The following is a 27,514-nucleotide window of genomic DNA, read 5'->3' as shown; positions in this document are numbered from 1 at the left end:
TCCTAGGGGTCAACACAAAGAGGGAAAGCCGGTCCGTTGCAGGGATAACATCACAGTGCCTTTAAGGTGAAAGCAAACGAGTTGCGCATGAAGTCTGGGCACAGGATGGAGAGATGCCCCCATGGCCATGATCAGGGAGACTGTGAATGTCGAGGTCAGCCACGTGCTATAACCGGTGCTCTGCTTTTGCAAAAGGCAGCACCAGCCAGAAGAATGGCCTTGCCTCAGGATAGAAAGCACAACCCCCACCCCTGGCCAGGCACTTATTTAGAAACTTACTGAGAAGAAGAGGGTGTGCTCACAAGGAGATGACAGAGTTGAGGATGAGGCCCCGCGGCCCGGCGCTTGTACGTGTACGGTGCTCCCTTGCCTATAGCAAGCCTGGTCTCTAGAACATACCGCCTCTGCTGCTTTCACCCGGCCTCCTCCAGACCTGTATCCTCTGCAGAGTCATAGACATGGGAAGGATACTTTGCCTTCAGTGCATTTTTAGGGTTCCTTGTGGCTGCAGAGGTCCCTGCTGGAGCATCTACCCCAGAGTAGCCTGGGCTTGTCCTGTCCTAAGCTTGCAACTACTACTTCATACCAAGCTCCAGAGTGAGGCCTTCAGGAGTTAGTGCTGGTGTCGGCAGCAGACGTAGGCAGGAGCAGGATGGCTCTGCTCCAGCTATTTTGATGTGACAAAGGAGCCAGAAAAGTTGTAGCAGAGTGAAGTGTAACCAGCAGTCAGATGGTCCTGCTGGGCTCCAAAGATACCGGCTACTTTTTTGTCCTGAGACGTGGGCCTGGATGTCCTTTACCCTCCTTGGATGTGTAGGCTTGGGGGCTGAATCATCGAGACAAGCATCACTGTGCGTTTCCCTGGGGATAATCATAGTTTCCTCTGTTTCTGTTCTGTGCAGAATAAACTACTCTCTAAAAGCCTGTCTCATACTCATCCTCCGTCTTCTCCCTCCTGCCTTCCATCTCCTGATTCAGCTGCTACTTCCTCTCCATCGACTGTTGACTCTGTTTCTCCAGCCAGAAAGGTAGTTGTCCTGAACAATTAGCTTCCCCTACTCCCTGCATGTTCGGAGATATTCTCCTGCTCTGTTCCACCTACACAGAAAACCATCTGAATCTTGGCTTGGCTGGGAGGAAACTTTATAAGATACTTTACAACGGTCCTGGGTTTGGTTTTGGCTTTGTGCTGGAGCAAGAAACAAAGCAGAAGAGGCAGCACACAAAACCTTATCAAATGGTGCTTGCTTGTTCAGCACACCCTCGCTGGGCACCCACCATATGCCAACCACCGTGCCAGATGCTGAGAAAACAAAGAGGAGGGAGGTACAGTTCTCTTATATGGTGTAGATGGCAAACAGCACCTCAGCGTAGAAATGTGTCACATTTTACCATATGATATTGCCAAATTTGACTGGTTTTGGCCTAACAAAATGGTGGTCTCACGTGGTGAACCTCAGACAGTACTATTCATTAATTCTATGAGAGGTTTAAGAGGTAAGATTCTAGGAACCCAGATGGGAGAAGCCTGGGAAGGCTTCACAGCAGAGGTAATATGGGAGCCAAGTGTTAAAGATTACATGGAGGGATTTTGCTAGAAAGAAGTGTAGGGGAAGGGCATTTTAGAAAGGGTCTGGCATGTGGTAAGGAAGGCAGATAGGACTTGCATGAATCAAAAGACATTTCTGGTGCAACTTGATTTTCAGATAAAGGTATTTATGGGAGTACAGAGAATGAGGGTGAGAGTCAGCCTGCTCTTTTTGCGTTAAAGGAATTCATTCTGCCCTCTTGTAAAGAGGCACAGACGGATCTGCTCTGAGTTCTAGAAGGATAACGCAGGTAGCAGTGTAGAGGGTGGAGAATTGGTGGGGAGCTAACGTTGGTTGAGTAGATAATGAAATGCATCCGTGAGCAATGATTAAGTTTGGGTTCTGGAGCACTTTTCATGTTTTTTACTTGTCTTGCTGTTACCTAATATGCCAAGAAGACTGCCAGGCTGGCGTGGGAGGCGGGCAGTCTCTGGAGAAGCTTAGTCCCTGGAATGGATGAGCCTAAAAATGGACGTGAAACCCTCTTGGTTAGCTATTGCTCATGGGAGTAGGTTGGAGCCTCTTTCTGGAAGACTGTGTTCCCCTGAACACCTCCGTTCCGTCTGTTCCCACCTGGGCCTGTCTCCATGTGCGGTGCTGAGTGTGCCTCTGTCAGAGTTACTGCTCGTTCATTTCCACCCTGTTAGACCGAAGCACAAACCAGCCACCTGCTGGTGCATTAGGGAGAAATTAGGAGTCCCACCCCCACTGACCTCCACTGCTGTGGGGAGAGGAGGGCAGGCAGGGTCTCCAAGAAGGAGCAAGGAATATTAGGAGCCCCACCTGCTCCAAGGTCCCCAGTGTGGATGAGAAGCATCCCTGGAAGGGCAGCAGGAGGTGATGCGGGAAACACAAACACTTCCCATCTTCAGCTCTACTGAACACAGCCATGGCTGACAGGCCTGGCATCTTGTTCCAGGTCAGCTTTGCTTAGCCGTTTGACCTTAAACATCGACCTCAGGAGACTTGTCTGGACCTCCATTTTCTCATCAACAAGAGAGTGATTCTTGGCTCAGGTGCTAGTGAGCTCTGTGGGTGAAGACTGGCATATTTGTCATCACCATCACCAGGGCTTCAGAGCAGCCTTTGTGTCCAGCTTGGGAGAAGAGCCTTCCCTGGGGGGTACTTCCTGCTGTGGAAAAAGGTCACTGGCACTCTTGACAGGATGATGGGAGGGACAAGGGCACAGGCAGGCAGTGGCTGGTGCTCCTGGCTGGGCAGCCGGGCCCACACCTTGCTTCCCTCTGGCCCAGCCCCTTTCCGGCTAGCCCCGGGCATGCCTTCTCTCACCTCTGCTTTTCTTTTGTCCTTAGGAAGTCCTGACTTGGTCACTGCCCTCTAGAGTTGAGAGCAGAGGTGGGACAAGAGAAGCCACCACATGTCCCAAGTCCCCTGACTTGGTTTCCAATAGGTATTAGTTCTCTGGGTGATGGCAAGAGGCAGCCTGCCCAGGTACACGTGGGGCTGCCGGGGCCTGGCAGAGACACTTCTCATCGTGAGACTATCCTGTCACATCACCATCACACTCCACTGCAGCCCTTGGCTGCTTCTCCACTGGGCTCTTCAAGCAGCTTTAAACCAATGTCACTCATTAAGCCATTGCGTGAGCATTCATTCAACCAACAAATATTTATTGAATGACAGCTGGTGTCAGGCACTTCACTCTTGGGATACACATCAATGATCAGTAGTTACCTTCCTTCCCTGGTGAGGCTTGCATTCTAATAGAGGGAGGTAAATAATCAGCAATAATCTAATATATAGGGAAATTACATGACGTATCAGAAGGCAATTTTTCCCCTGGAAAAATTAGAGCAGGTAGCAGGGACCTGGCGTGCTGTGGAAGGGTAGCAATTTCCAGTGGGGTAGCAGGAGGGCTCTTCCTGGGAAAGAGAATTGAGCAGGAGCAGAGCCTCAGAGAAGAAAACAAAGGTCCAGGGAGGAGACTAGTTCCCAGGGCTCCTGACTCCAGCCAATGTTCTCTCCTCTGTGCCACAGAAGCCAAGTATGAATGGAGGCCTCGTCAGAGGGACCAGCTCAGAGGTTATGTGTGTAGAGCCCCAAGCCCAGGCTCAAGGAGGGCTGCAAATGGGGTGGGTGGGCTTCGGGATGGCCAATCCCAGGTCCTCTGGTCCCCACCTCTACAGCTTTGTTCCTTGTTTCTCCCAGGTTGGGGTAGAACAATTGCTCCCTGGCTTTTTTGGTTTTTTGTTTTTTAATCCCATCTCCCAAGCCAGCCTTGGCCATCAGATAATGGTGTAATTGGGCTATCTTAATAGCTTCTGACTTACTAATTACAGGCTGATGAGCTTTTCACTGTGTGGCTGGGAATGTTTGGGTAGCTCTCAGAAAAGCCCACCCTAGGACACTAACTCTGTCTGTGCCTTTGTTTCTCCGTTTGTAAAAAGGACCCAGCTTGGACCTGACACCCCCAGACCCCCTCCAGATCTCACCATGAAGCCATTGTAGGCAGTTAAGCACAGAGTGGTGAATTTCCAGCTTCAAGCAGTTTTGGAAAGGATATTGCCAGCTGTACTGCTTCCCTGCCCCACCTGCAACTTTCCTCCCTCTCCCGGACCCCAACCCAGCATTGATTCCACACTGGGCTTGGCACATGCAGAATCTGAGAGAGTGATGGCCTCCTCTGAGGAGAGAATTAACTGCCCCTTAAAGTAGGTGACAAACAATTTCATTCAGTCCTGGTGGAGCTCTGAGAGCCTCTCCCCTGGAGAGAGCCTGGGGCCTTAATGCTTCCTCCCAGCAGATTATGGGCTGCTCTGATTGCCCAGTGACTCAAGTCTGCTTCCATTCAGGGGAGCCAGAGGAAGGAGAATGCACTTGGAAACTGATGCTTAGTTCTTAGCAACCTCCTGGCAGGCAGCGTGTTTCTCTTCTTGCCCTGGAGCCCTACACCTTAATTCTGAGGATCCAAGGATAACCACCTCCTCAGAGGAACAGACTTAGTCAAGCTTGTCATGACGATCACGTGCTACTCACAGGGATGCAAACTTGGGTTACCAATTCCAGGAGATGTAGCCAGGGCTCTACCTTCATTCAGACTACACTTGCCTGCCCTCTCAGATTAGCATGTCGCCTTACATTTCAGAGTGCTGCAGCTGGGGTTTTGGCCTGAATAGTCACAGGGAATCTTGAGGCCCTCTCGTTTAGGGCCCAAATTCTTACCGGAATCTCATCTTTTAAGACTGTGGGGGCTTCCCTGGTGGCGCAGTGGTTGAGAGTCCGCCTGCCGATGCAGGGGACACGGGTTCGTGCCCCGGTCCGGGAAGATCCCACATGCCGCGGGGCGGCTGGGCCCGTGAGCCATGGCCGCTGAGCCTGCGCGTCCGGAGCCTGTGCTCCGCAACGGGAGAGGCCACAACAGTGAGAGGCCCGCATATCACACACACACAAAAAAAAAGACTGTGGGCTATGGGATCATGCTCAGTCTGATCATCCCATCAAACCAGCCCTCCGGTAGCTCTGTCAGCTCCCATCAACCCTTAGCTAACTTCTTTCTTCAAGGCAGGAGACCACTGCCAGTTCAGCCTTTAGCATGGCTGGTAGCCATTTACCAAGGCTGGTGAGCTCTTGCAAGATCAAGATGGCAGCCGAGTGTTTGCACAGCTGAGCCAGAGGGAGGACCTCACGGGGCTGGGTGCTGTGGTTAAGTCTTCCTGGGTCAGAAGAGCAATGTGCATTGCAAAAGGAGCTCTCTCTCTACCCCTGGGGGTGTTTGTTTCAAAGCTGCATTTGCAGGGTTTACTCTAGAGATTTGCCTATTAGAGAGAAGCTGGGTGAGTCTTGGCTGGGCAAACTGCCAGTGTTTCATCTGATACAAGGGTAGATCTCGAGGCTGCTCCAAACTCATTGTTCTCTCTGTTCTGGGGATCGAGCTAGGCAGCGCTTTGGAGGTAACCTGTGTGCATCCCAGCCTGGGGGATTTTAATTGGCAGAACGCTGGTGTGTCAGGGAAACAGGGTGCGATAGTGAGAAGGGTATAGGCTTGGAGTCACGCTTTGGTTCAGAGCACCAATTACTTGATTACTCGCTGTGCGTCCTTGGATGAGCTAGTGGACCTCTCAGCACCTCAGTATCCTAACCTATAAAATGGAGGTGGCAGCAGCTACTCCTGAGGATGACTGGAATAATGCAAACACCTAGCATATATCAAATGCCTCAAGTATCCAGCAAATGTGCCTTCTCCCCAGTGGAGGAGAATTCTAGAAGACAGCTCACTTACCTAAAAGGCATGTTGATTCCTCTCTTTCTAAAGGCAAAGAAGTCACCTTCAGGCTTCCATTTCCATCCCAGCCACTTAAAAGCGCTGTGGCCTCAGGTGAGTTAGAGCCTCTCTGAACCTCAGCTGCCCCGGCCTCCAAGGGGGATTATCAGACCCACCTCGCAAGGCTGTGAGGGTTCAACACAGCTCAGCGCCTGGCACCAGGGGATGTAGGTGCAGAGATGGCCATCCACTGGGAGGTCATAGCCCCAAAGACTTGCCTGCATCTCAGCCCTGAGGGTATCATTTCCAGAGCCCCTCAAATAAGGCAGTTTCAATCCTTGCGCTGAGCATATATGGCTGAGGACTCAGGCCCACCAGCCTGTCCTCTGATGTTTCTCATCCAGGGACTCCTCAGTGAGGAATATATTTGCTCAAGTGGGCCCAGGAGACGACTTCCTCTGGCCCTACGTGTCGAAACTTCCCCTTCCCTCGAGCCCTCAGCCCCGAGGCTGAGGGGCTGAGAGCTTCCCCTGGAAGCTCTGCTCCCAGCCCTGCCTGACCTGTGTGGGCTTCCTTATCCCCACAGCAGGCCAGGTGACCACAGGAGGCCCAATTCTGTGAGGAAGCACAGGCCAGACACCTGGTATTCCTGGTTGAGTTCCAGGCCCAAGGGGGGATGTCACCATTGTTTGGACACAAGCAGGCCCAAGAGCCTGCTTCCTCCTTCATTCAGGGGAGCATCTGCCCTGCGCTGGGAGCGTAGCCATGAGAAAGACACAGTCATGACATGACTCTGCAGACGGAGGGGAGATGACCCATCTCCCAGCGTGGAGCAGGGTGAGAAAGGCTCCAACATCCAGATGGGGACCATGCTTGGCGATGGTGCTCGCAACAACAGCTAATGTCACCACGTGTGAATCTCAGTTGACTCGGGGGAGAGAAGCCAGTGCCTTCATCTGTGTGGGCCACGCTATCCTTACTCACACAGAGGAGGGACCCCAAGCAACTGCAAGTCCCCCCGAGTGAAGGCCACCGAGGAGAGGAGAGGAGAAAAGAAGTTCCAGAAAATGGAAATTTGAAGCTGCACCGATTGCGGTGCTTTGGGCTCATTAACCATCTATCTGCCAGGTGATTCTTGGGAGCCCAGCACCATGTGAGGTGCAGCCCAGATTCTTCGATGACTCTTTCACAGCCCTCTGAGGATGGCAGTGGTCTCCCCATTTTACAGATGAGGAAGCTGAGGCTCACAGAAGGGAAATGAAGTATGTGAGGTTAATCTAATGTAATGTTAGATGATGGCCCACCTGAAGTCTCCAAGCGTTCCAGCTTGTTCTAATTAACTAGCTGAAAATAAATAGAATTCAAAGGGGAAAGAGGTAGTGAAAAATACCCCAGTTCTTCAAAAATTACATAAATATTGAAGATACATAAAGGGTTGCAAAAGCAGTCCCATGGCCCTCCAAAACTACCAATTCTCAAAACACTAGTGACTGCAACCAGTATATTTCTGGCCAGATCATCAGATTGCCCAACTTTGCATTTGGACAAGTGATTCCCAGCCAAATTGTAAGCTCTCCTCCTGACCAGCACCCCAGGAGCATATGTGCTTTTGCCTTTCAGTGCAATCATCTCCTTGTTGAGAACCTCTGGCTCTTACTCTGAGGTCAAACCAGGATGAGTTTTCTGGAGGTTTCTCCACGAGCGGAGTTTCCTTTCTTCCTCAGGATGCCGAGGTGTGGTCCACGGGCAGGAATTGGTTTGTGACCCAAGGAGCACAGCAAGTGAGTGTAAGCATTAGACACTTGTAGAGCAATTTGACATTGCCACACATCCAAGCGGGTGATCGTATTTCTAGTCATTCATTTTCATTGAATCCAGAAGTATGAGGCCACAGTGGATTCGAGATTTAAAAAGAAAAAGCAAAACCTGGTCATTCACCACCGATAGTTTGAGTTAGCAATCCATCTGGTCATGTCCTCACTGTGTTGGAGCCAATGAGACATCCTGCTGTCAGGAAAGAGGAGACAACCTAAGACCCCAGGGCAACGTCCGCCTTCACACCAGTCTTGAGACAAGCTGTTCATCACCTGGTCTCCTTGTGACCATTCACAAGCCCTGGTCTACCTCTTGGTCTTGGTGATGGTCCTGGGCATGGTTTCCATTCGGTTGGGGAGGCATATGGGAGCTCCAGTGCCACTTTCCGTAAGGGCGCCTTCATTTCATGATTCCTAAGAAAGCCTCTGTCACAGGTGGCGATGTGGATGCAACTGGGAGAAAGGAGCCTTATGTGAATAAGGGCCCATAATGAGAGGAAGGGCCAGGCTTGGATCCCCTGGCCAGAACCTGTGCTGATAGAACAACCGAGCCTGCCCGAGACTGCGCCCCCAGCAACCTCAGGGCCCTGTGCTTGTTTCTTCTGTAACTGCTCCCAAAGTCAGGGTTGCACAGAAGCTCAGCGGTACAAAGTGCTTATTAGCTAAGTGGTTACTAAGGTCTCATTAGGGACTTGTATTTAAAGCCCCAGAAAGTCCAGTCTTAATCTCTGCTCGCTCAGGGGAGGCAGTACTTGCGCGTGGGTATGTGACATCGCATGGTGCCTTCCTGGGAGAGCACCTCGGAGCCAGTTCACACACTGGGTCAGGGGAGACAGCCACACAAGGGGAGTGTGGGCAGGGAGGTAAATCTGACCTCCCCTCTTTATTTTGCTGTAAACCCAGGAAGGACTTGGTATTCTACAGCTCCTATCCGAGGGGCCTGTGTCGGGGGTCCCAGCAGGGGATGGAACATCAGGCAAATAATGGCATATTGTCCTGAGCCAGTGCACCTGAACCTCTCTTAGAAGCAGGAGCCAAGTTTCTTGGCATTTGTGAAATCCTAAAAATGGCAGAATGTATGCTTGGAAGCAGAATCCTAATCTCTCCCAGGTGGGGCCAGTGTTGCGGGTTGGGTGGCGGGGAGGGAGGGGTGTGCTGTAACTGGCCTGGCAGTTGCTGCCACTGAGAAAGAGTGAGCTTTGTCAGGTCTGAGGAGGTCCTGTCTGTCTGAGTCCTGGTATCAGACACCCCAGCAGGCCCCCGGCCACATTTTCCATAGTCCCCCAGAGCCCTACATGCGGTCTGGTGCGACTGATCCAGAGGAGCTGCTGGTGTTGGGACTTGCTCAATGAGAAAGGGGGCAGGCATCTCCTGGGTCCTGTCTTTCACCCCAGCCTGCTTGACATCCCTTCCGTCTTCATCCTCTTTTAGTGCCTGTGCTTTTGTGGGCACCCGATGAGTTAGCCTCAGGTTCTGAGGGTGGGCCCTGCTCCCAGGAGTCGGGGGCTGTGGGCGCCGGCTGCCATTTGCTTTGCTGTCCCCTGAACTTCCTGCCTGATACTTGAGGCTCACACAGCAGATTCGACGTGGCCTTCCAGGAGCAGTCTTGGGTTTAGATTGAGGGCCTTCCTTCGCCCCTGCACGAGTCACTGTTACTCGCCAGCAAGATGGCTATCAACCTGTGTCCAAGGGCCTTCAGCCTAAACTGTTGCTCTCCGTGGCCACACCTCCCAGAAGCTGGATTCAGAGGCTGGGGGAGCATCTGGAGCCTCCCTCCCTCCAGGGTCTTGGGATCAGGAACAGTGTGTATAGATATAATCTCATATTGTGCATTTTTGTCTCCCTGCAGGGGAGACTGCAGTATTCCCAGGCTGGCCTTTCAGAGCTGGTATGGAAAGAGGGAGCAAGTCGGGGTTTGCTCAGGGGTATATGTGTGATTGTGCTGTCTGCTTGGGCTGTCAGCTCCCACCCCTTCCCCAGCTCCATGACATGCCGGTGGGGTTCTATGCATTCATGGGTAGGCGTGGACCATCATGCCCTTGTGGAGCACAGACACCCACAACCTGTCAGGCTGTGATCCCGGAGCCAGCGTGGAGCTGACTTGCCAGCACCATCTCCGGGGCCCTGGGCACTGCCGCCTGGAGCTCCCCCACCCTGCTCCCTGTACCTGCCCAGTAGGGACCAACATTCACCCCCATTCCTGACAGGAGTCAGGTTAGGCGTAGCCATAGCTCCCTAGGGGACACGGGAGCTGCAAGGCAGGATGAGGCTGCCGAATTCAGAGGGAGAAGGGAGGGAGGAGTCAAGTTCATCTTGGTCCAGCCCTGCCAAGTGCCAGGCACTCACACACATGCTCTCTCACTCAGTTCCTGCCACAGCTCCGTGAGGCAGGCACCGTTTATCCCCATTTCACTAAAGGAGGACACTGAGCTCAGAAGTTGAGGACTTTGTGCTCCATCTCAGAACTGTTTAGTGGTGGAGTATAGGGTCCTAACCCTCCAGGTCTGGGAGTGGGGGGTCGGGGGCAGTCCTCACTAAATAGTAGCTCCCAGCCCTCCAGAGAGGAGAGGTCTTGGGGAGGGCGGCCGCAATGCAGCTGGCTTGTTTTCTTAGTGTGAAGGCCTCCCGGGCTTGGGCTCAGGAGACCTTAGCAGAGTCCTGGCTCTTCTTGCATTTATTTCTAAGTGGGCTTGGACAGATCCCTTCCTCTGGTATTTATTCCCCCTACCTGTGAACCAAGCACCTCAAACTCCTGAAGACCATGTACCCTGCAGGCCTCCACTTCTCTCTTTTCTCCATCGGCAGAGGGCCCACTGCCCACTCTGGGCTGGTTAGGCCTCTCCCGGGACGTTGGGCGCCGTTTGCATGTGGGTGTGGAGCCCTCTCCCACCTCCAGCTTGTTCGTGTCTTCCTTCTCGGTGCTAACTGGTCTCTACCTTTGTCTCTGTCTACTCTATCTCTGCTCTTGGGTAGCTGACAGTAGGGAAAGTGTCCAGCGGAATAGGGGCTGCAGCTGAAGTTCTGGTCAATCTGTACATGAATGATCACAGACCTAAGACTCAGGCCATCTCTCCAGACCTGGTAAGGATGTACACCCCACAGCCTTCACCCGCAGACACTGGCTCTGGCCTCCCAGGGAGGGTGCACGGGACGCAGAGAGGATTGCCTGGCCCCTCTTCTCATGGGATGAGAGGGGCTGAGACCGGGCTGGATCAGAGCAGGGGTTAGCGGGAGGCTGTTCTTCCTTGTAGACAGACCTCACTCAGCCCCCTGGTGGGTCATTTCATGAAGCAGAGCATCTTCCCTGCTGGCTGGGGCTCTGGAGAGCTCAGGGCAAAGGCCAGGAGGGGCCGTCTGCAGAGGTAGACAACACTTACTGCCAATGTTTAGCATCCAACCTGGATTGGATTGAGAATTGAGTAATGGAGAAAACACCCCTTTTCCTCTGAATTCTCCCCTTCTCCAGTGGCTCTGCTCATTGTCATCACCAGCAATTTGAGTTGACAGCTCTTTTGGTTTCCTTCTGGTACATTCCCCTGGAATCACCCAGGTGTGCCCCTTCTGCCCTGGCCCTTGCCCTCTCCTCTCCCCTCTTGCATTTAGGAAGTTGACTGGCAGCCAACCTCAACACACAGAAAAGGGCTGCCCCTTCTCTGCAGTTCTCTTGAACAGTTTTATTACCATGAGCTTTCCCTGCCTGACCTATGTCACTGCAGGGGGACAAGGATGTGTAAAACATTCTTTCAGTGACCTCACTCTAGACACAGGCAGTACTTAACCCCCGGGTCAGATTCCTGGAGACAGCATCTCTGGGCAGCATGTTTGTGAGGGATGCCCGCTCCATCAGACCAGGAGATGCCACTCTCACCCTGAAACCGGAATGGCCAGCCTGCCTGGGAGTACAGTTGACAGCTGCCCCTGCAGGGCTGGGGTCTGCATATCTTCCCACCTTCATTCTTTGCTGAAGTGCCTGCAGCGCCTGCAGTGACAAAAGCAACATGGAGCCCGTGAGGCCCCACGATGCAGGCCGGCGTCTCTACAAGGCCAGCCTCACATTTGAAGATGCGGCGTACGCCCTAACACACTGCTCTTCTCTCCCGATGCCCTGTGTCCCCCAGGAGTCCATACGGAAGGCGTTCCCCCTGAACCTGGGTGGCAGCGACACCTGTTATTTCTGCAAGAAGCGCGTGTACGTGATGGAGCGGCTGAGTGCGGAGGGCCACTTCTTTCACCGGGAGTGTTTCCGCTGCAGCGTCTGTGCCACCACCTTGCGCCTGGCCGCCTATGCCTTCGACAGTGACGAAGGTAACCCCCAGGGGCCGGGGCAGCACTCGTCTCTGGCCTGGGCTTCAGTCCCTTTGGAGGCTCTGGGACACCCAGCACTTCCCAGGGAGTTTTGGTGTCGTCAGGAAAGCTCTTCAGGGAGCAGGGATCCCCTGATAAAGAGAGAGGCCGCTCGTGGTGAGCAGGTGTCCTGAGGGAAGGGGAGCTGTCAGCACCAGGGGTGCATCAGTGTGGGGGGCACCTAGCAGGCGACGAGCGCCTTATGGATGTTTTCTTACTCAGTCTCACCACTTTCAGTTGCCCCCTGTGTGGCTGAGAAAATCAAACCTGATAACCTATGTCACATGCTCGACACCACACCTGACATGTAATAGGGGTTCAGTAAATGATGGCTTGTTCGTGTTATTATGTATAAAGCATGCGTTGTAAAAATGACAGTAACCGTAACATGCCCTCTGATAAGTGGCCTACCGGAGTCATCAATGAAAGAATTGCACTCATTGGAATGAGTGATTATTTTCTAATTTCCAGCACTTGATGTTTGCACGGTCATGTAATAACAGTGCTTGTGATTCCATACCCTCAAACTAACTGCCTGGGTTCAAATCCAGACTATGCCACTTCTAGCCATATAACCTTGGGCCTGTTACCTAACCTCTTGGTCCCTCAGTTTCCCTATTTATAAAATGAGGATGATACTACTTAGCTCATAAGGTCATTATGAGGGTTGCTGGGTTCATTCTGGGGAAGGATTTAGGATAGTGTCTGGTATATTGAGTCCTACACGGGATTTTTCTGTTATCATTATTCCCATCACTATTGTAACAGTGAGCAGAGAAGGCTTTTCTGGAAGGCACCCAGTAGTCCCGGGCAGTGGCCAGGGGCCCAGAGTGTGCCTCACTGGGTTTTCCTCTCCAACACTGCCACAGCCTGTTCTGTTCCTTTCCCACCCCCAGGGGTCCCAGAAGCAAGAGGAACTAGAAACAGAGCTGCTATTCTGGGCGGTGCATTTTGCGGCCTGGCAACTTGCCTTGGGAAGGGACTTGGCCTGGGGGGTTATCTGAGGGTTTCAGCCCCATGCCGGGAGCTCCGCCTGTTGCTGCAGCCTGCCCCGTCTGTGCCATTTCCTTAAGGCAGGTGATGGAAACCATTTCCCAAGTTTGCGCCTTCCTGGCCTTGTTTTCAGTAGCGCCGTTTTCTGACCTAGATGGTGGCAGGCACTTGGCTCATGTCCTGCTGTGTGGTTCTGGTTTACAGGAGAAAAACCTCTGTGTGTGTGTGTGTGTGTGTGTGTGTGTGTGTGTGTGTGTGTGTGTGTCTGTCTGTCTGTCTGTCTGTCTCTCTTTACAGGCAAGTTTTTCTGCAAGCCTCATTTCATTCACTGTAAAACCAACAGTCAGCAACGGAAGAGACGGGCAGAGTTGAAGCAACAAAGAGAAGTACGTTTTGTCTTGAAAGTGGTGGTGAAACAGGGAAGGCCCCTGATAGGAGAAGGTTTTCAAGGGTTCCTGCAAGTTAAGCCAATGTTTCTGGCTTTGGAGGGATTGAAACTCAGGTGAAGAGGGCTCTACTCCCTGGCATGGAGGGTCCGTCTGCCTCAGTCTGTTCAGCTGGCCTCTGGGCTATGACCTATCCCAGAGGAGTGCCTGCTGTTTCTCATGAGAAGCCCAGAAGAGCTTTCCCATGAGCCAAGGATGGGGCTGTATGCTTCGCCATGCAAAAGCCATGTAGCCCCCAGTGCCTGGGGCCCCCATGACCACAGGGACACTGTTAGCAGGGATGCCTGGTATAGAGCCAACCCTCTGTGGTTTCCAAGTCCTTTCCCCAGGCTCTTGGATGTCAGCAAAGTGACCGGCCCGCTGAATTTGTGGATGGCTTATGATAGGGCCCCCTCGTACCTTCTCTATGGCTTGATTAATCACCCACCTCCAGCAAGACCCACAACTTCAGCTTTTTTCTGATTATACAAGTAATATAGGCTCAATATAGAAAAACGGGTAAATATAATAAGCAAAAGTGTGTAAAGAAGGAAAGTGAAATCACCCATCCTCACTCTATCCTGAGAAAATCATAATTAACATTTTGGAACATTTCCTTGCAGACTTTTTCCTATATGAATACAGTTGACCCTTGAACAATGTGGAGGTCAGGGGCTCTGGCTCTCCACAGGGTCGAAAATCCACATATAACTGATAGTCAGCCCTCCATATTGGCGGTTCCTCCACGTCCATAGATTCAACCAACCATGGATTTGGGAGGAACTGTAGTATTTACTATTGAAAAAAATCTGCATTTAAGTGGACCCATGCAGTTCAAACCTGCATTGTTCAAGGGTCAGCTGCATGTTCTCACCCAGTGGGAATCCTATGTCTACACTTTCATAGTCGTCTTTTTTCACTAACACTATATTAAGAACAGTTTCCCGTGACATTAAAAATGCTTTTGGAGCCGAATTTTTGATGCCTGTAGAAGATGGTTGATAATTTATTTGCATCCTATATTGTTGGACATTTATGTTGTTTACTATTTTTACCTTATAAATATTTTTACGGTGAATGTCTTTGTACCCACATCTTTCTCCATATTTCAGATAGTTTACTTAGGATCAGTCATGAGAAATGGGATTGCTGAGTCAAAGGGCGCGTATGTTTTGAAGGCTCCAAACAAAACTGACCCCTGTGATCAGTTTGCTGCCCCCCCCCAGGAAAGTCACGCCCATGATCAGCCTGTCCTTCAGCAGCGCATGGGGGCTGAGATTTGGGGGAGGGGGGGCTGGTTGCAAATTGCAGGTTCTGCCACGTTCTCTATTTACTGGCTCCCTTCCTCTGCTCCATGGGAGGAGGCGTCTCTAAGCGTCATGGACTAAATGCCCTCACCTTGATGTCTTTCTCAGGAGGAGGGGATGTGGAAAGAGCAAGAAGCCTCTAGGCGAGACCCTCCTGCGGAAAGTTCTTGCGCGGCAGCCGCCATCGGCACACCGGAAGGCAGCCCCCCAGGTATCCCCAGTTCCTTCTTTAGGAAGGTGCTAAGCTGGCCCCTCAGGCTGCCGTGGGGCCTGCTTCACCTTCCCCGGAGGCTGCTTAACTGGATTCAGGGACTCCTGCGTGCCGCCAGTCTGCATATCAGGGACAATGCTTACAACTACTGCTACACGTACGAGCTCCTGAGCCTCGGGCTGCCCCTGCTCTGGGTGTTCTCCGAGGTCCTGGCTTCCATGTACCGGGAGACCGAGGAGTCCCTCGAGGGCATCCGCGACTGGCTGCTCAGATGCTTCTCGGCCAAGCTGCACTGAAGCCTAGCCCCAGAGTGCCGTAACATTTCCCATGTAGATGGCAGCATGTGCAGCCAGCTCAGGTGCTGGCCAGGGAGCCCCGCGCCCTTTAACCAGTTATTCCGAAGCCAAAGAGTTTCCCATCGGCCGCCTGCACCTGGCCTGGTCGCGGTGAACATCTGCTCCCGGCGCCCAGGCCAGCACGACATGAAGGATATTTTTTTAAACCTTTGTACTTTTATACCAAAGCGAGCCATATTTCTAGGTTTACATTTCAATTTTTAACTTTTAATAAGCCAAGAGAAAGCATCTTTTTCTATGAGTGTCAGTTTTTCTAGACACAGGTTTGACGTTTATAACTGGTATTACAAACCCTTTCCATGTTGTGGTCAGTTGTAATAGCTGCTGCCTGCAACATGAATGATTTGGGCTTCTATGTAAACCAAAACCAGTGCCTTTTGATTTATGTGCCTGGATACCACTTTTCAACAATGGACAGTTGTTTGCAACATGAAAGCATAATACTTTAGAAGAAAAAAATAGAAAGGACAGAAGAGAATTAAACCTACAGAAGCACATGGCAGTGTGCAGTCGCCTGTTATATGTCCTCCCAGAGGATGGAGGACTGTTTTGCTCACTTGTTTTGATGTAAAATAGTAGCGTAAAGGTTCCTCGCTCAATACCAAATCACAGCCAAATGGCATAGAACCACAGGGTTTCAAGCAGATTGCTACAAATATACATTTCCCTTCCCACTAATGAGCACGGCAGTGAAAGCCCATTGGCCCCTGACCACATGGAGCTCCATCAAACCGATCCAGTGTTGAAGAGGAGTGATGTCAGCTGGTGGCATTTTAATCCCTCCTTATAAGGTCCCCAGCCCAGGCTGCAGTCTGAGCCAAGGCCACTCAGGGTCCACAACCATGAGGCTGAGGGAAGAAACTGCCCTTTCACATAATGTCTTTTGAGACCGAGGGCATTTGTTAGCACCTCCGGGTATTTTTTCTGGGAAGTGTGGCCTGCCCCGTGAGCATGGCTTACAGATGTCCTGGCTTCTTAGCCGCTCGGCTGCCATGCATATTTGGTCAAACACTCTGAAACCATTTCTTTTCACGCCGTCCTAGCAAAGGAATGCGTCTGACCTCCAGGGGGAAGCTCCCCTGTGTCTTGACTGTCAGGGGAGGCTGGGAGTGGACGCTATTACTGACTCATGCAAAAGAAATACACCCTATTAAGGGCAAAACAGGCCTTGGGCCCACCTGCATTCTTCTCTCTGGGCATCTGGAAGAGGCCTCAGCTCTCCCGACTCCACTTGCCTAGACATGCACGGCTGCTGAGTCTGGGTGAACAGTGGAGATGGCTGATAGAGAAAGGCCTTCTGCAGTGTTCAGTGTATCTAGAGTGGCTGGGCCAGAGACGGCTCTCTGCGTGTTATACTAGAAAGATCCTTTAGGTTAAATAAGGATGGAGCCCAGTAGGTTAGGAGCCAGAGCTCTTGAGGCCTTTGAGATGCCAAGTTCTCTAGGGTGGGAAGAAGTGGGGAGGCATTTCTATAAACACTTCCCTAAGTCCTTGGGCAAATCAAGGGCATGGCTGCAGCCAAGGTCGTGGGAACTGGTGCCTCTATCCTTGTTGGAACTGTTCTCGTCCTATGACTTACATTGTGTTTTTCCAAATTTCTGCTGGTATTTTAATGTTCCGCATGGTGGGAGGAGCCCTTGATTCATTTTATGTTTGATTCTGAAAGTCACGACATAAACACATGCACAGCTGTGTCATTGTTATTCCCGTCAACTCAGGGCAGGGTGAGATGCTTTGTGGGATGCTCCGTGAAGCCAGAGTTAGGATCTCTGAGAATGTCACTTTTGGCCGTAAGGAGACTGGTTTGAATTACTCTGGCGAGACAGGGCGTGCCTGTCAGAAGCCTGAGATGTTTGTATGTTCTGAGACTTTGAACCTTCCTGGTGGGGCAGCACCAAAACACAAAGGTGGATCCTGGGGGTGGATGTCTCTGAGCCTCCACAACATATTCAAGAATGAACGTGGGGCTCGAGAGTAAAATCGGGGCAGAGAGGATGTGGAGGGCCTGTGGAGGACAGAGGAGCGTCGACCAATTGCACGGATTCACTCTTGCAGATAAGTTGCTGCTTACTGCCAGAAAGGTTCATCTGTCCTAAGCAAGCCGTAACTTGTTTGGTGAAGTTTCTCTTTTTTTAATGGTTGCCTCGTTTTCAATTCCCGTGCTTTCTTGTGTTGCCTTGTGCCCCACAACTAAATTCTCTTTTCTGTCTCTCTCTTTCCAACCTTACACTGTGGCCGTCAGTTCATTTCAGCCTTCCGGTGCTACACCCACTTCTTGGCTGACACAATTCTGCTCTGAGGTGACTGGTTTTCTTGCCAAGTTTCAGAGAGTGGTACTAACCCCTGACCCGCTTTCCGTACCCCATGCCCCCGCCGTACCCCATGCCCCCGCCGTGGCCTTGGTTGTGCTAACTGCGAGTGTCTTGCAAACTAATGGGCTCATTCAGTGGCATGGTTGGTGAACAGCATGGGGTGGTGGTCAGCTCGAAAGCCGTTTCTGATTCCATCCCTCTGAGCCAGCTGCCCGGTCCACCCCAAGTGCCTGCCCCACCTCCCCTCTGCGCCCTGCGGCCTGTGTGCATGCTTTTCTGGTTGCACTTACAAAGCCCCTCACCTTCCTGGGAGGGTTAGCCCTGAATGTGAGACAGTACCATAGAGAGGGCGCTTCACCTTTGAAAAGAACTCTTTCATCTCTCAGCCTCTGAAAAAGCACACGCATACCAGCATCTTCTTCAGTTGGTTCTAATATAAAGGTTATCAATGAAAACCATAGGTGACTCTTTTTGGAAGGATTAAAAAAAAAAAAAATACTCCCAGGCTTCATCACAAGCTTGACGCAGACTCTGTATTTTGAACACACAATCACAATTTTCCTAGCAAATCCTTTCTCCACTGCAGCCTGTACTTTACCTCCAAGAGCTTTGCTGTGGCTCTTCTGATCGCTCTGGGCTCATAAAGCCCTGGATGATACAGAAGCTTCACCTAGAGCAGTCATTGTCACAGACCAGGGATGCCTTTGAGAGATGACTCTGTTCGGGCCCCAGGTGCGGAGCAGCGCATTTCAATGCCCCCACGACTCTAGCTGGAGCGGCAGGGCACTCAGAGTGCTTTTAAAGAGAAACACCACACCAAGTACAGTGGGGCTGCTGAAGGCCAGGCCTCGCAGTCTCGGGCTGCAGGTGGTGTGCGTCCTGCATGCGGCCCAGAGCCATGCTGACCCTCGCCTGTCTGCACAGCCCTGCATGCTGCATGGCTCCCTCGTTGGTGCAGATCCTAGCCAGGACCAAGTCACTGTTCTTGTCTTATCTTCTCTTGCAGAGTCTCCCCCCTTTTTAGAATGTCAACCAAAGAGTGCCCTCCTCCCTCCAGCCTCCTCCTTAGCTAGCCTCCCCACCTCATCACCACGCATGTTTGTGACCTTTGGTAGTCATTACAGTGCCACATGGAACCCTGTATTTTGCACACGGCGGACAATGTTTAGCTTTATTTATGGTATTTGATGCTGTAAATGAAAATAAATATGGTTCTTTATAAAGCTCATTGTTTCCTCTCTTCTTTGCCATGGAAGCTGCTCAAACCTCAAACACAGGGGTTGGTTGAAGGGGTCAGCCTTCCCTAAACTGGGGGGCCTTCACTTGTGGTAACATGGGACTCTCTGAGGCTGTGCTGGGTACTCTGAGAGGAAATATTACCCAGGGGCAGTATTTGGAAAATATCACCCATGCTCCGGGGCCAGGCTTTGGGGGGCTCTTCCTTGAAAACTCATGGTGCTCTTCTGCTGTAGGTGCTGGGCATAGCTGGCTGAAGGTCGGAGTCACCTCAGCTGTCAGGAACAGGCTGTATTAACAGCTGCTTGCACCCATTTCCCACACACATACAAACCATGGACCCGCAGGAGAGCTTTACTTGGGAACCTTGCTGTAACTTAGGTTCCCATGTGATAGAGGTTGGTCTTGAAAGTTTTGTGCTGGTCTAGCTGAGTGATGGGTGAAAGGTAAGGAGGAAGGACTGGACATTGGTTTCAGGATGGCAGTGAACATGGCAGGTGTGCTCATCCAGATGCAGAGCCATTTGTGATGCTAAGAGACCCGCCTTGCCCCCAAAGACTCAGGTCAGTCAGTCTTAGGCTGCAAGGCTCTGCCCACAGGGCCAGTCTGAGGAGGGCACCATGGCAGGCTCTGGCCCAATCCACTTGTCTTTAAGGAAAGGATTTGAAGTTTCACTCAGCTAGTCTGGACAGTGTCAAAGAAATCTGGTCCTCAACCTCCCTAGGGTGGGATACGTCCCTTTGCCATGCTGGATGTGGCTGGGCTTCTGATGCTGGCGTGAAAACTCATCTGTGAACTTCATGAGGGCCCTTGTATCTCTAAAGGGGCACTTCTGAGGCCCTGGGCCTCTGAGCCCAGTTGCTGGTGCCTGGAACTGCCTCCAGAGCTGCCTGTGGTCATGACCAAGTGTCTGTACTCTTACCCAGGAGAGATACTCTTTCCCGTCCCTAAAAGGAAGGGTGTTAGGGACTGAAGTCGGGAGCTGGGCTAGACAAGTGACTCATTCCTTTATTCATTCATCTATTCGGGTGTTTGTTGAATACCTACCATGCCCTAGGCATATTCTAGGTCCTAGAGATGCAGCAGTGAACCACACAAAATTCCTGCCCCTCCCTGCATCTTGGACTGCATGTATCTCAGTGTTGTACTAGACTTGATTTGTTTTGTTTAGTTGTGCGTGCACTTATCTGTTTACTTGTTCATGCACACGTTTGTTTACTCAACTAATAGGTACTGAGCATCTACTGTATGTTGGGAATATAGCAGGGAATGAAACAGACAAAAACCCTCATTCTCATGGAGCTCATAGTTTGGTTTTGATTTTTGATCTGACGTTGGGTTAAAGCAACATTTTCCAAAGTGTGACAACGGAACACTTGCTTCAAGAGGTGCTTTGTGAAAAAAGGGTTCCATGGTCACAGAGTCTGAGAAGCGTTCTATACTAATCATGCCAGTCCTCCCAAATCTTGGCGATCCACAAGATTCATTAGCATATTGAAGTCTGAGGAGTCCTCCAGTAAAGAAGCCTAATTAACTTCGCTCAAGTGGGCTTTCCCATACCTCTTTGAAGTGAGTTTTTTGTTTGTTTGGGGGAAGTTTTTGTTTTGCATATTACATTCTACGTAAGTGTTTGGTAGAATATTCTTTATCCAAAAACACTGGATGGAAGAATTAAAATAAAAAATGTAAATAGTAGAATTAGGTATTAAGTAGAATTAAGTACTGGTGAAATAATGGAGTAGTAACTTTCTAAACTTTAAAACCTCTGATGGAAAAAAATTACAGAGGAAAAACATGGCACTAATCTGACTTACAAACATTTTAAAAAGTTAACAAATAAAAATGAAAATATTCAACGGGCAGTCAGACTGGGGAAAAATCTGATTTCTATGTGATGACAAAGATGTTCATTGCCGTGACATTTATTTTATTTTTTTTTAATTATTTTATTTTATTTTATTTATTTTTTTATTTTATTTTTATTTTTTGGTGGTATGCGGGCCTCTCACTGTTGTGGCCTCTCCCTTTGCGGAGCACAGGCTCCGGACGCGCAGGCCCAGCAGCCATGGCTCACGGGCCCGGCCGCTCCGCGGCACGTGGGATCCTCCCGGACCGGGGCACGAACCCGTGTCCCCTGCATCCGCAGGCGGACTCCCAACCACTGCGCCACCAGGGAAGCCCCCTTGCCGTGACATTTAGAAAGTTCCTGCAAAGCAATGGTCTCAGGTGCCTTGCACGTGATATTTGTTGATTAAAGACCCCATAATAAATGGGCAAAGGTTATGCGTGGACAGTTCACACTCAAGCAAATTTTAAAAGAAAACACTTAAACAACAAGCATTTCCAAAAATGTTCTAACTTGGCTTTCAAAGGAATGTAAATTAATTATGTTGCACCCACTGAATAAGTAAAGGAATAGTGAAGTAGATCGTAAGAAAAAATGCGAACTTAATCACTAGTATTAAGTGTAAAGTTAAATGGGGACCATCTTTTCTGGAAAGCAATATGGCGACAAGTATTATGACCCATAAAAGGGATTCTGACCTCTTGACCCAGTAATCACACCCCAGGAGCTGATCCTAAAGAAATAATCCAGCCAAAGAAAGAAAATCCCTGCGACCTGAATATTGAGTAGAGTAAGGGGGTCAAGCAAAGAGGGTGGGGGTGAGCCGTTCTCCTCTATTTCTGAGAACTCATTCACTTTCGGAGCTTTTTCTTTCATCCCTTAAATAAGTAAAAGAAGCGACTGCCACTTTCACTGCCCCAAGGCCACTGTTTCCACGGGACCAAAGACTTTCTGTGCGGTCCCTCATTAGCTCTTCACCTCCTGGTGGCAACCTTGAGTTGGCACTGACATTAAAGTTCACTGATGCTAGAGGTGACCTAGAGCAGCATCTTCAACTGTTGAGGAGCCCAGGCCAGGAATCAGGTGCTGCTCTCAGGAAACCCTTGGCACAGGGGAAGGCCTTGGACTTGGCCGAAGACCGGCTTTGGCCCCAGGACTTCATATTGACTCAGAGGCACTGCGCGAGTCCCTTCTGTGAACGGGGCTAACCATGCCTCTGGCAGAGGGTTTGGGGGAGGCAGAGTCAGTGAGCTGAGTGTGCCAAGCAAGAGCTCTTGCTGAGTTCTAGGGAGCACTTTCCTGGTTTCGTGCAGCAGCGAGTGCCCTGAGGGAGGCATTCTAGGTCAGCTGGGGCTCAGAGTCTGACGGGACATCTTCTGGTTGGGGACTAAACGGGTCTCGATTCACACGGAGTGGCAACATCTATTGTTTTCTAGTTTTCTGGTCCCCCAGCTCTCTTTAGGGTGACTGGTTATCTCCCTTTAGACACGCTGGCCTCAGCTTGAGCCCCTTCTCTCCTGCCACCTGCTAGCAGCACTTCAGTTTTGCTATAGTGAGTGCCTGAGACTCAGCACAGGGAGCCTCCTCTAGCTCTGGCTCGGGCTGCCTGCTCACCATCTCCACTTAGCTGTCTACTGAGAGTCTCCAACTTAGACGTCCACCCCCAACTCCTGATCTTCCCCTGAGACAGACACTGCCCTTGGCCTTTGCAGTCTCTGGACACGGCAGTTCCATGTTTCTTGTCGCTCAGCTCCGAGCCTTGGCTGAAGTCATTCTTGGCTCTTCTTTTCTTGGCCCCATGTCCAGTCCGTCTGTGAATTCTAAGTACAGCCATAGTCTGTCCACATCTCAGCACCTCCATGCCACCGCCTGGCCCCAACCACTGTCATGTCTTCCTGTGTTATTACGGTGACCTCCTCTAAGCTCTCCTAGAGAGCTCTCCTTACTCCATTCAACCTATTTTCAACACAACAGCTAGAGGAATCTTGTTAGAACTTAAGTCTGATCTCTCCTCTGCTCCAAACTCCAGCAGCTCCCCAGCTCACGTAGCGTGAAAGCCAAAGGCATACAGGGGGGACACCTGGTAAGTGCAGCCGGGCAGGACAGCCATGCCCCAGTATGGCAGGCGGGCCTGAAGCCCAGGGCTACCTATCAATTTACTCATCGCCTGAAGACCCCCTAGAAACTGGCATTCCCAGTAGTACACTCTCGGAAGCCCCGGGATGGCAACTGTGCTGTCTTTAGGCACGTGTGCTTTTATCTTTTAAAGGGACGTGCACTGTGAAGGACCTTGGTACTGGATAGACACATGTCCCTCCTAGCGCAATTAGGTGGAGGGAACACCTGACACAGACCCCTTCCCAGGTCCCTCCTCCATCCTGCTGAGGGCTTGTCAGTGTCCCCTCACTTATCACAGTCCACCTTGAAAGAGGGCAAGGAGACTGCACTATGCCTAGTATCCTAGACATCTGCCTGTTTGCTCTCAGATACACTCCCTGCCCTTCCCCTGCTCTGCTCTGTATTAGAGAGGTGTAACCCTTGCAGAAGACATTTCCCAGGCTCCCTTGCGAACTGGTTTCCTACTAAGTTTGACCATTAGGACACGCGAGTGGGAGAGTGGAGGGTGGAATCGAGGGAGAAGCCAGGGTATTCCTCATGTCCCTCTGCATCCTGGGCAGTGCTGTGTCTTTTTTGTGGTACCCGCCTCCTACTGCATGGCCCTGGCCTCTGGACTCATAGCATCAGCTCCTTCCGGTGTCCCCCTAGCCAGTGGCTTCCTGCCATTACTTATCTCTGGGTTGCCTCACGTTCCCCATTTGGCTTTTCAGCTCATCCAATACCATCGTTATTAGTTTCCTATATTAACTTTACTCTGTTGAACTTCCTGGCTTGGGTTCTGTTTTCCTGACTGATAAACTTAGTTCCATTGCTCTTGTTAAACTTTTTTCTTCCAAGAGAACTGTGTGCAAGACAGCGGAGGGAACTTTTCCAAGCCCAGAGGCAAAAGTGGCTGTGGCAGTTAGGAGCTGTGTGACCTCGGACAAGTGAGATAACACCTCTGAGCTTTGGTTTCCTAATCTGTAAAATGGGCTTAATAACTGTATATCGGAGAACATGTTGTTTTGTTGTCTCCCTGGGTTCGGGGGGAGAGTGGAAGGGTCTCCAGACTTGGGGAGAAAACAGGAACAAGTTCACCAGCAGAAATGGGGCAAGGGTCCTCAAGCTGACGCTGCAGCAGTGGCCTGGCCGTGAAAGAGCCTTGGGACCTGGCTGCTGGGGGTGGTGTGCGAGGACAGACGTTTCCCCGGACACTGCCTGGCTCTGCCTGTGGAGTCTCATCTTTCACCAGGGAGCAGGCATCTGGCCAGAACAACAGGAGGAGACTGAGATGCTCAGCTCTAAGCAGACCTCCTTCCCTTCAGGAGGCCAGGACAGCTGCCCTGGGAGGGGCTGGATCGTTCTCACCCCCGCTGCCATGCACCTCCTCCCCGGGCAGCCCCCAGCCCCACTGAATTCTCCCTATGAGCACAGATGACTTCAGGCAAAGTCTAGGACAAAGAGCAGCCGGGCCTGGGAGAGGAGGCACAGGTGAGCACACCGCACACCCAGGCCTCTGACCTGCGGCTGCCCAGACACACTGCTCTGTGTCCAGGGCTGGCCGATCCAGCTCACTCCCGGGGTGGCCCTGGCTGGCCGAGTTACTCTCTGACTCCACGTCCTCCCACTCACACAATGAAGACGATCATACTGTCCTTTCAGGATGGGGGGGGGATGTTAGAGAAGATGAGTGCAAACTGCTAAAGAGACAAGTGGGCCCCGGATGACGAGTTGGGGCTGCTTGTGTTATTGCCTTTAGATTACTTCCATTACTAGTACTAGTACCACTAAAACTACCACTACGGGTCTGTGCCTGTGGCCAGGGATCCTCAGGGGAAGGCAGTGTCTGGAGGTAGGAGTTTGAGTGGAGAAATTTCCTCCTGGGGGGCAGCAGTGGACCTGAGACCCAGCAGTAGCCCGTGCCCTGGGCCTTGCAGGGGCAGAAGGAGGGGAGGAACATGTCCTCCTTGGGGGCTTTTTGCCTGGGCGAGGTGGTGACCGGAGGAAGCACCAGCTTCTTTTCCACAAAGTCTGCACCTCCAGGTGCCCCTCGCCGCTCCACTGATATCCAGGCTCCACTGTCAGAGGCGCTGGCGCTGACCCTGCTGTACTGAGGGGTCATCATGCAGCCACATCCCCACCCCTCCAGAAGCCTAGGGAGCCAGCTGAGCCCTTACTCTGGTCCATCCCTCAGCCCTGCTGGCAAAGCCAGAACTCTCTAGGAGAGAGGGGGAAGGAGGAAAGCAGACCTGGGGTGTTCCTTGCAGGTTTGGGCTGGTCCCTGAAGTAACAGGGGCCGTGGGTCTGTGACCAGCTGCAGGTAAGGGCCCTGGGCGTGCTCACCTGTGCCTGCCCCAGGCCCAGCTTCTCTTTGTCCTAGACTTTGCCTGAAGTTACCTGTGTTCTTTTTTTTTTTTAATTTATTTTATGTTATTTTTGGCTGCATTGGGTCTTCGTTGCTGCTTGGGCTTTCTCTAGTTGCAGCGAGCGAGGGCTGCTCTTTGTTGCTGTGCGCAGGCTTCTCACTGCAGTGCCTTCTCGTGTGGAGCACGGGCTCTAGGCGCGCGGGCTTCAGTAATTGTGGCACATGGGCTTGGTAGTTGTGGCTCGCGGGCTCTAGAGCGCAGGCTCAGTAGTTGTGGCACACGGGCTTAATTGCTCCGCGGCATGTGGGATCTTCCCGGACCAGGGCTCGAACCCGTGTCCCCTGCAGACGGATTCTTAACTACTGAGCCACCAGGGAAGCCCTATCTGTGCTCTTAAGGAGAATTCAGTGGAGCTGCACAGCTCACCTCCACTGCCTGCAGCTGCCCATCTGGCCAGGCTGCTCTCCACTCCCTCTCCCCTCTTCTCCACTGCGTGTGCTCAGCTGATAGGTCTCTTGCAGTTATCACAGCTGCGTCCTCACGGGTCTCCCTCTCTCCTCCTTGTGGGCCTTCCCGTCCGCCTTCCACTCTGCAACCAGAGCCGTCTTTCTGAGAGGCAAATCTGATCATGCCAATTCCCAGCTTCTAGTCCTTCACTGGTTGCCCCCAGAGCAAAACCCACCCTCCATTTTGCCAGTCAAGGCCCTTCCTGGTTTGATGTCAAAGCAATCATTTCCCACTGGTTTGACCAGTTTCCCACTGGTTTTCCCCTTTCTGTACCCTTTTGCCCTCCAGTCGCATGGACTTATTTTCTGTTCCCATGCAGTTGGCAGTGCTTCCACTTTGCTCTTGCTCCCAGGGGTCTGGCACTTCTCCCTTCCCTGCTCAAATCCCACTCATCCTCAAGCCCCCTTAAAACGGTGCCTTCTACCCAAAGCCTTTATTGCATGGAAGTCAGACCTCCCTCCCCTCCCACGTCGTCTTGGCCTCACCCTTTGTGGTCTACCTGCTAATGCAGATATTTGTGAACAGACCTTCTTTCCCCTGTGGGGCAGAAGGAGACCCATGGCTGATTTATCTCCAAATCCCCAGCACAAGCCTGGCTCAGAGGAGGGCACAGTAGCTTCTGTTGACCCTATAAGTATCTGTGCCCAGAGCTCACAGGCACATACACCTATACTCAGATATAAACCAGGTATAGAGCCAGGTCTCTGCTACAGCAATTCTGTGTAACAAGCCTCCCAAATCTTAGTAGCTTGTAACATCATTTTTCTTGCTCATGGGTCTATGAGTTGGCTGAGTGGCTGTGCTTCAGGCTGCAGGTGTAACGGTGACCTGGGCTCCCGTGGGATCGGCTAGACCATAGGTTGGTTCCAGATCTGTTTCATGGGCCCACAGTCGGGGACCTAGGCTGCTGAAGGGGCAGTAGCTATCTGAGACGAGCTCTTCTCATGGCCAACGAGCAGGAGTGTGAATGGACTAGCCAAACAGCAAGGCCATTGAAAGCCGCTGCTCATGTCACACCCTCTGATTTCCACTGGTCAAAGCAGGTCTCACGGTCAAGCCTCATGTCAACTGAGCAGGGACGCTCACCCCATCTACTCCAGTGGGAAGGACTGCAAGGCCATAGGACAAACCACAACTCTGTTATGGGGAGGAAGTGAAGAACTGGGGACGTATTCCAGTCCAAACTCCCAGAATAATGGCCACGTGCATTGCTGTGCATTTGTGGCTTTGTTGTGTTCACAGACATACAGACTGGTCCCCATCCTTTGACGAAATGTCCGACCCAGCGCTGGTGTGTTAACCTCTCTGTTCACCTGTTTTCTCAGCAGCAAAATGGGGATAATACTACTTTTCTTAGAAGCTTGTGTGAAATTTGATAGACTTGTTACATGTTAAACACTTAAACAATCCTTGATAAAAGTACTCAATAAAAGTAAGCTGCTGCTATTATTATAACTACACAGTCAAGCATCCAATTATAATACCTGCTCCTCAAATGCTCCTCCTCCGTTCACAGCCACACCAATGCAAAAGGGTGCATACATGTCCTCACAGAAAGCATGCACTGTACCAGGGCTTGCAAACGGGCAAACCACTGGCTGCATCTGGCTGTAGACGTGTTTTGTTGGACCTGTACAGTATTTTAAAATGTGAGGCATTGCACATGAAAATCAAAATTTCTTGAGTTACCTTTGCAGATGATAAATAAGGAGTAGATAACATCTCCCAGAAAGAGTGTGTGAGGTGAAAAAAATGAGAGGACCCAGGTAGAAGCATGAAGAACCCAGGACTTAAGGGTTGGCTAGAAGTCGGGATGGCTGAGATGGAACGGCCAGCTAGGCAGGGAGAGTAAGCGTCCCTGGGAGCAGGGAGGGCTCAGAGGGCAAGAG

At 51.4% G+C, this 27,514-nt stretch overlaps 1 protein-coding gene across 17 annotated transcripts in view; it reads left to right on the top strand.

The window, feature by feature from the left end:
* The window catches only part of MICAL2 (microtubule associated monooxygenase, calponin and LIM domain containing 2), a 441,027-nt gene that overhangs the window by 125,903 nt on the left and 287,610 nt on the right, over nt 1-27,514 (top strand). For 4 of the 17 annotated variants that reach the window (XM_067038590.1, XM_067038593.1, XM_067038591.1 and 1 more), the window contains 9 exons: nt 903-1,028; nt 5,863-5,925; nt 9,475-9,513; nt 10,599-10,706; nt 11,744-11,930; nt 13,260-13,348; nt 14,803-14,905; nt 17,504-17,561; nt 18,580-18,796. In XM_067038590.1, the coding sequence (XP_066894691.1) occupies nt 903-1,028; nt 5,863-5,925; nt 9,475-9,513; nt 10,599-10,706; nt 11,744-11,930; nt 13,260-13,348; nt 14,803-14,905; nt 17,504-17,544 (756 nt within the window). In that variant the 3' untranslated portion in view covers nt 17,545-17,561; nt 18,580-18,796. Of the gene's footprint in view, nt 1-902; nt 1,029-5,862; nt 5,926-9,474; nt 9,514-10,598; nt 10,707-11,743; nt 11,931-13,259; nt 13,349-14,802; nt 14,906-17,503; nt 17,562-18,579; nt 18,797-27,514 lie in introns of those variants that run through there. The other 13 variants (XM_067038596.1, XM_067038598.1, XM_067038597.1 and 10 more) reach the window with 5 other exon arrangements.

This window comes from Kogia breviceps, chromosome 7 (genome assembly GCF_026419965.1).
Source record: "Kogia breviceps isolate mKogBre1 chromosome 7, mKogBre1 haplotype 1, whole genome shotgun sequence".
Lineage (NCBI taxonomy): Eukaryota > Metazoa > Chordata > Mammalia > Artiodactyla > Physeteridae > Kogia > Kogia breviceps.
This window is presented reverse-complemented; position numbering and strand designations above follow the sequence as displayed.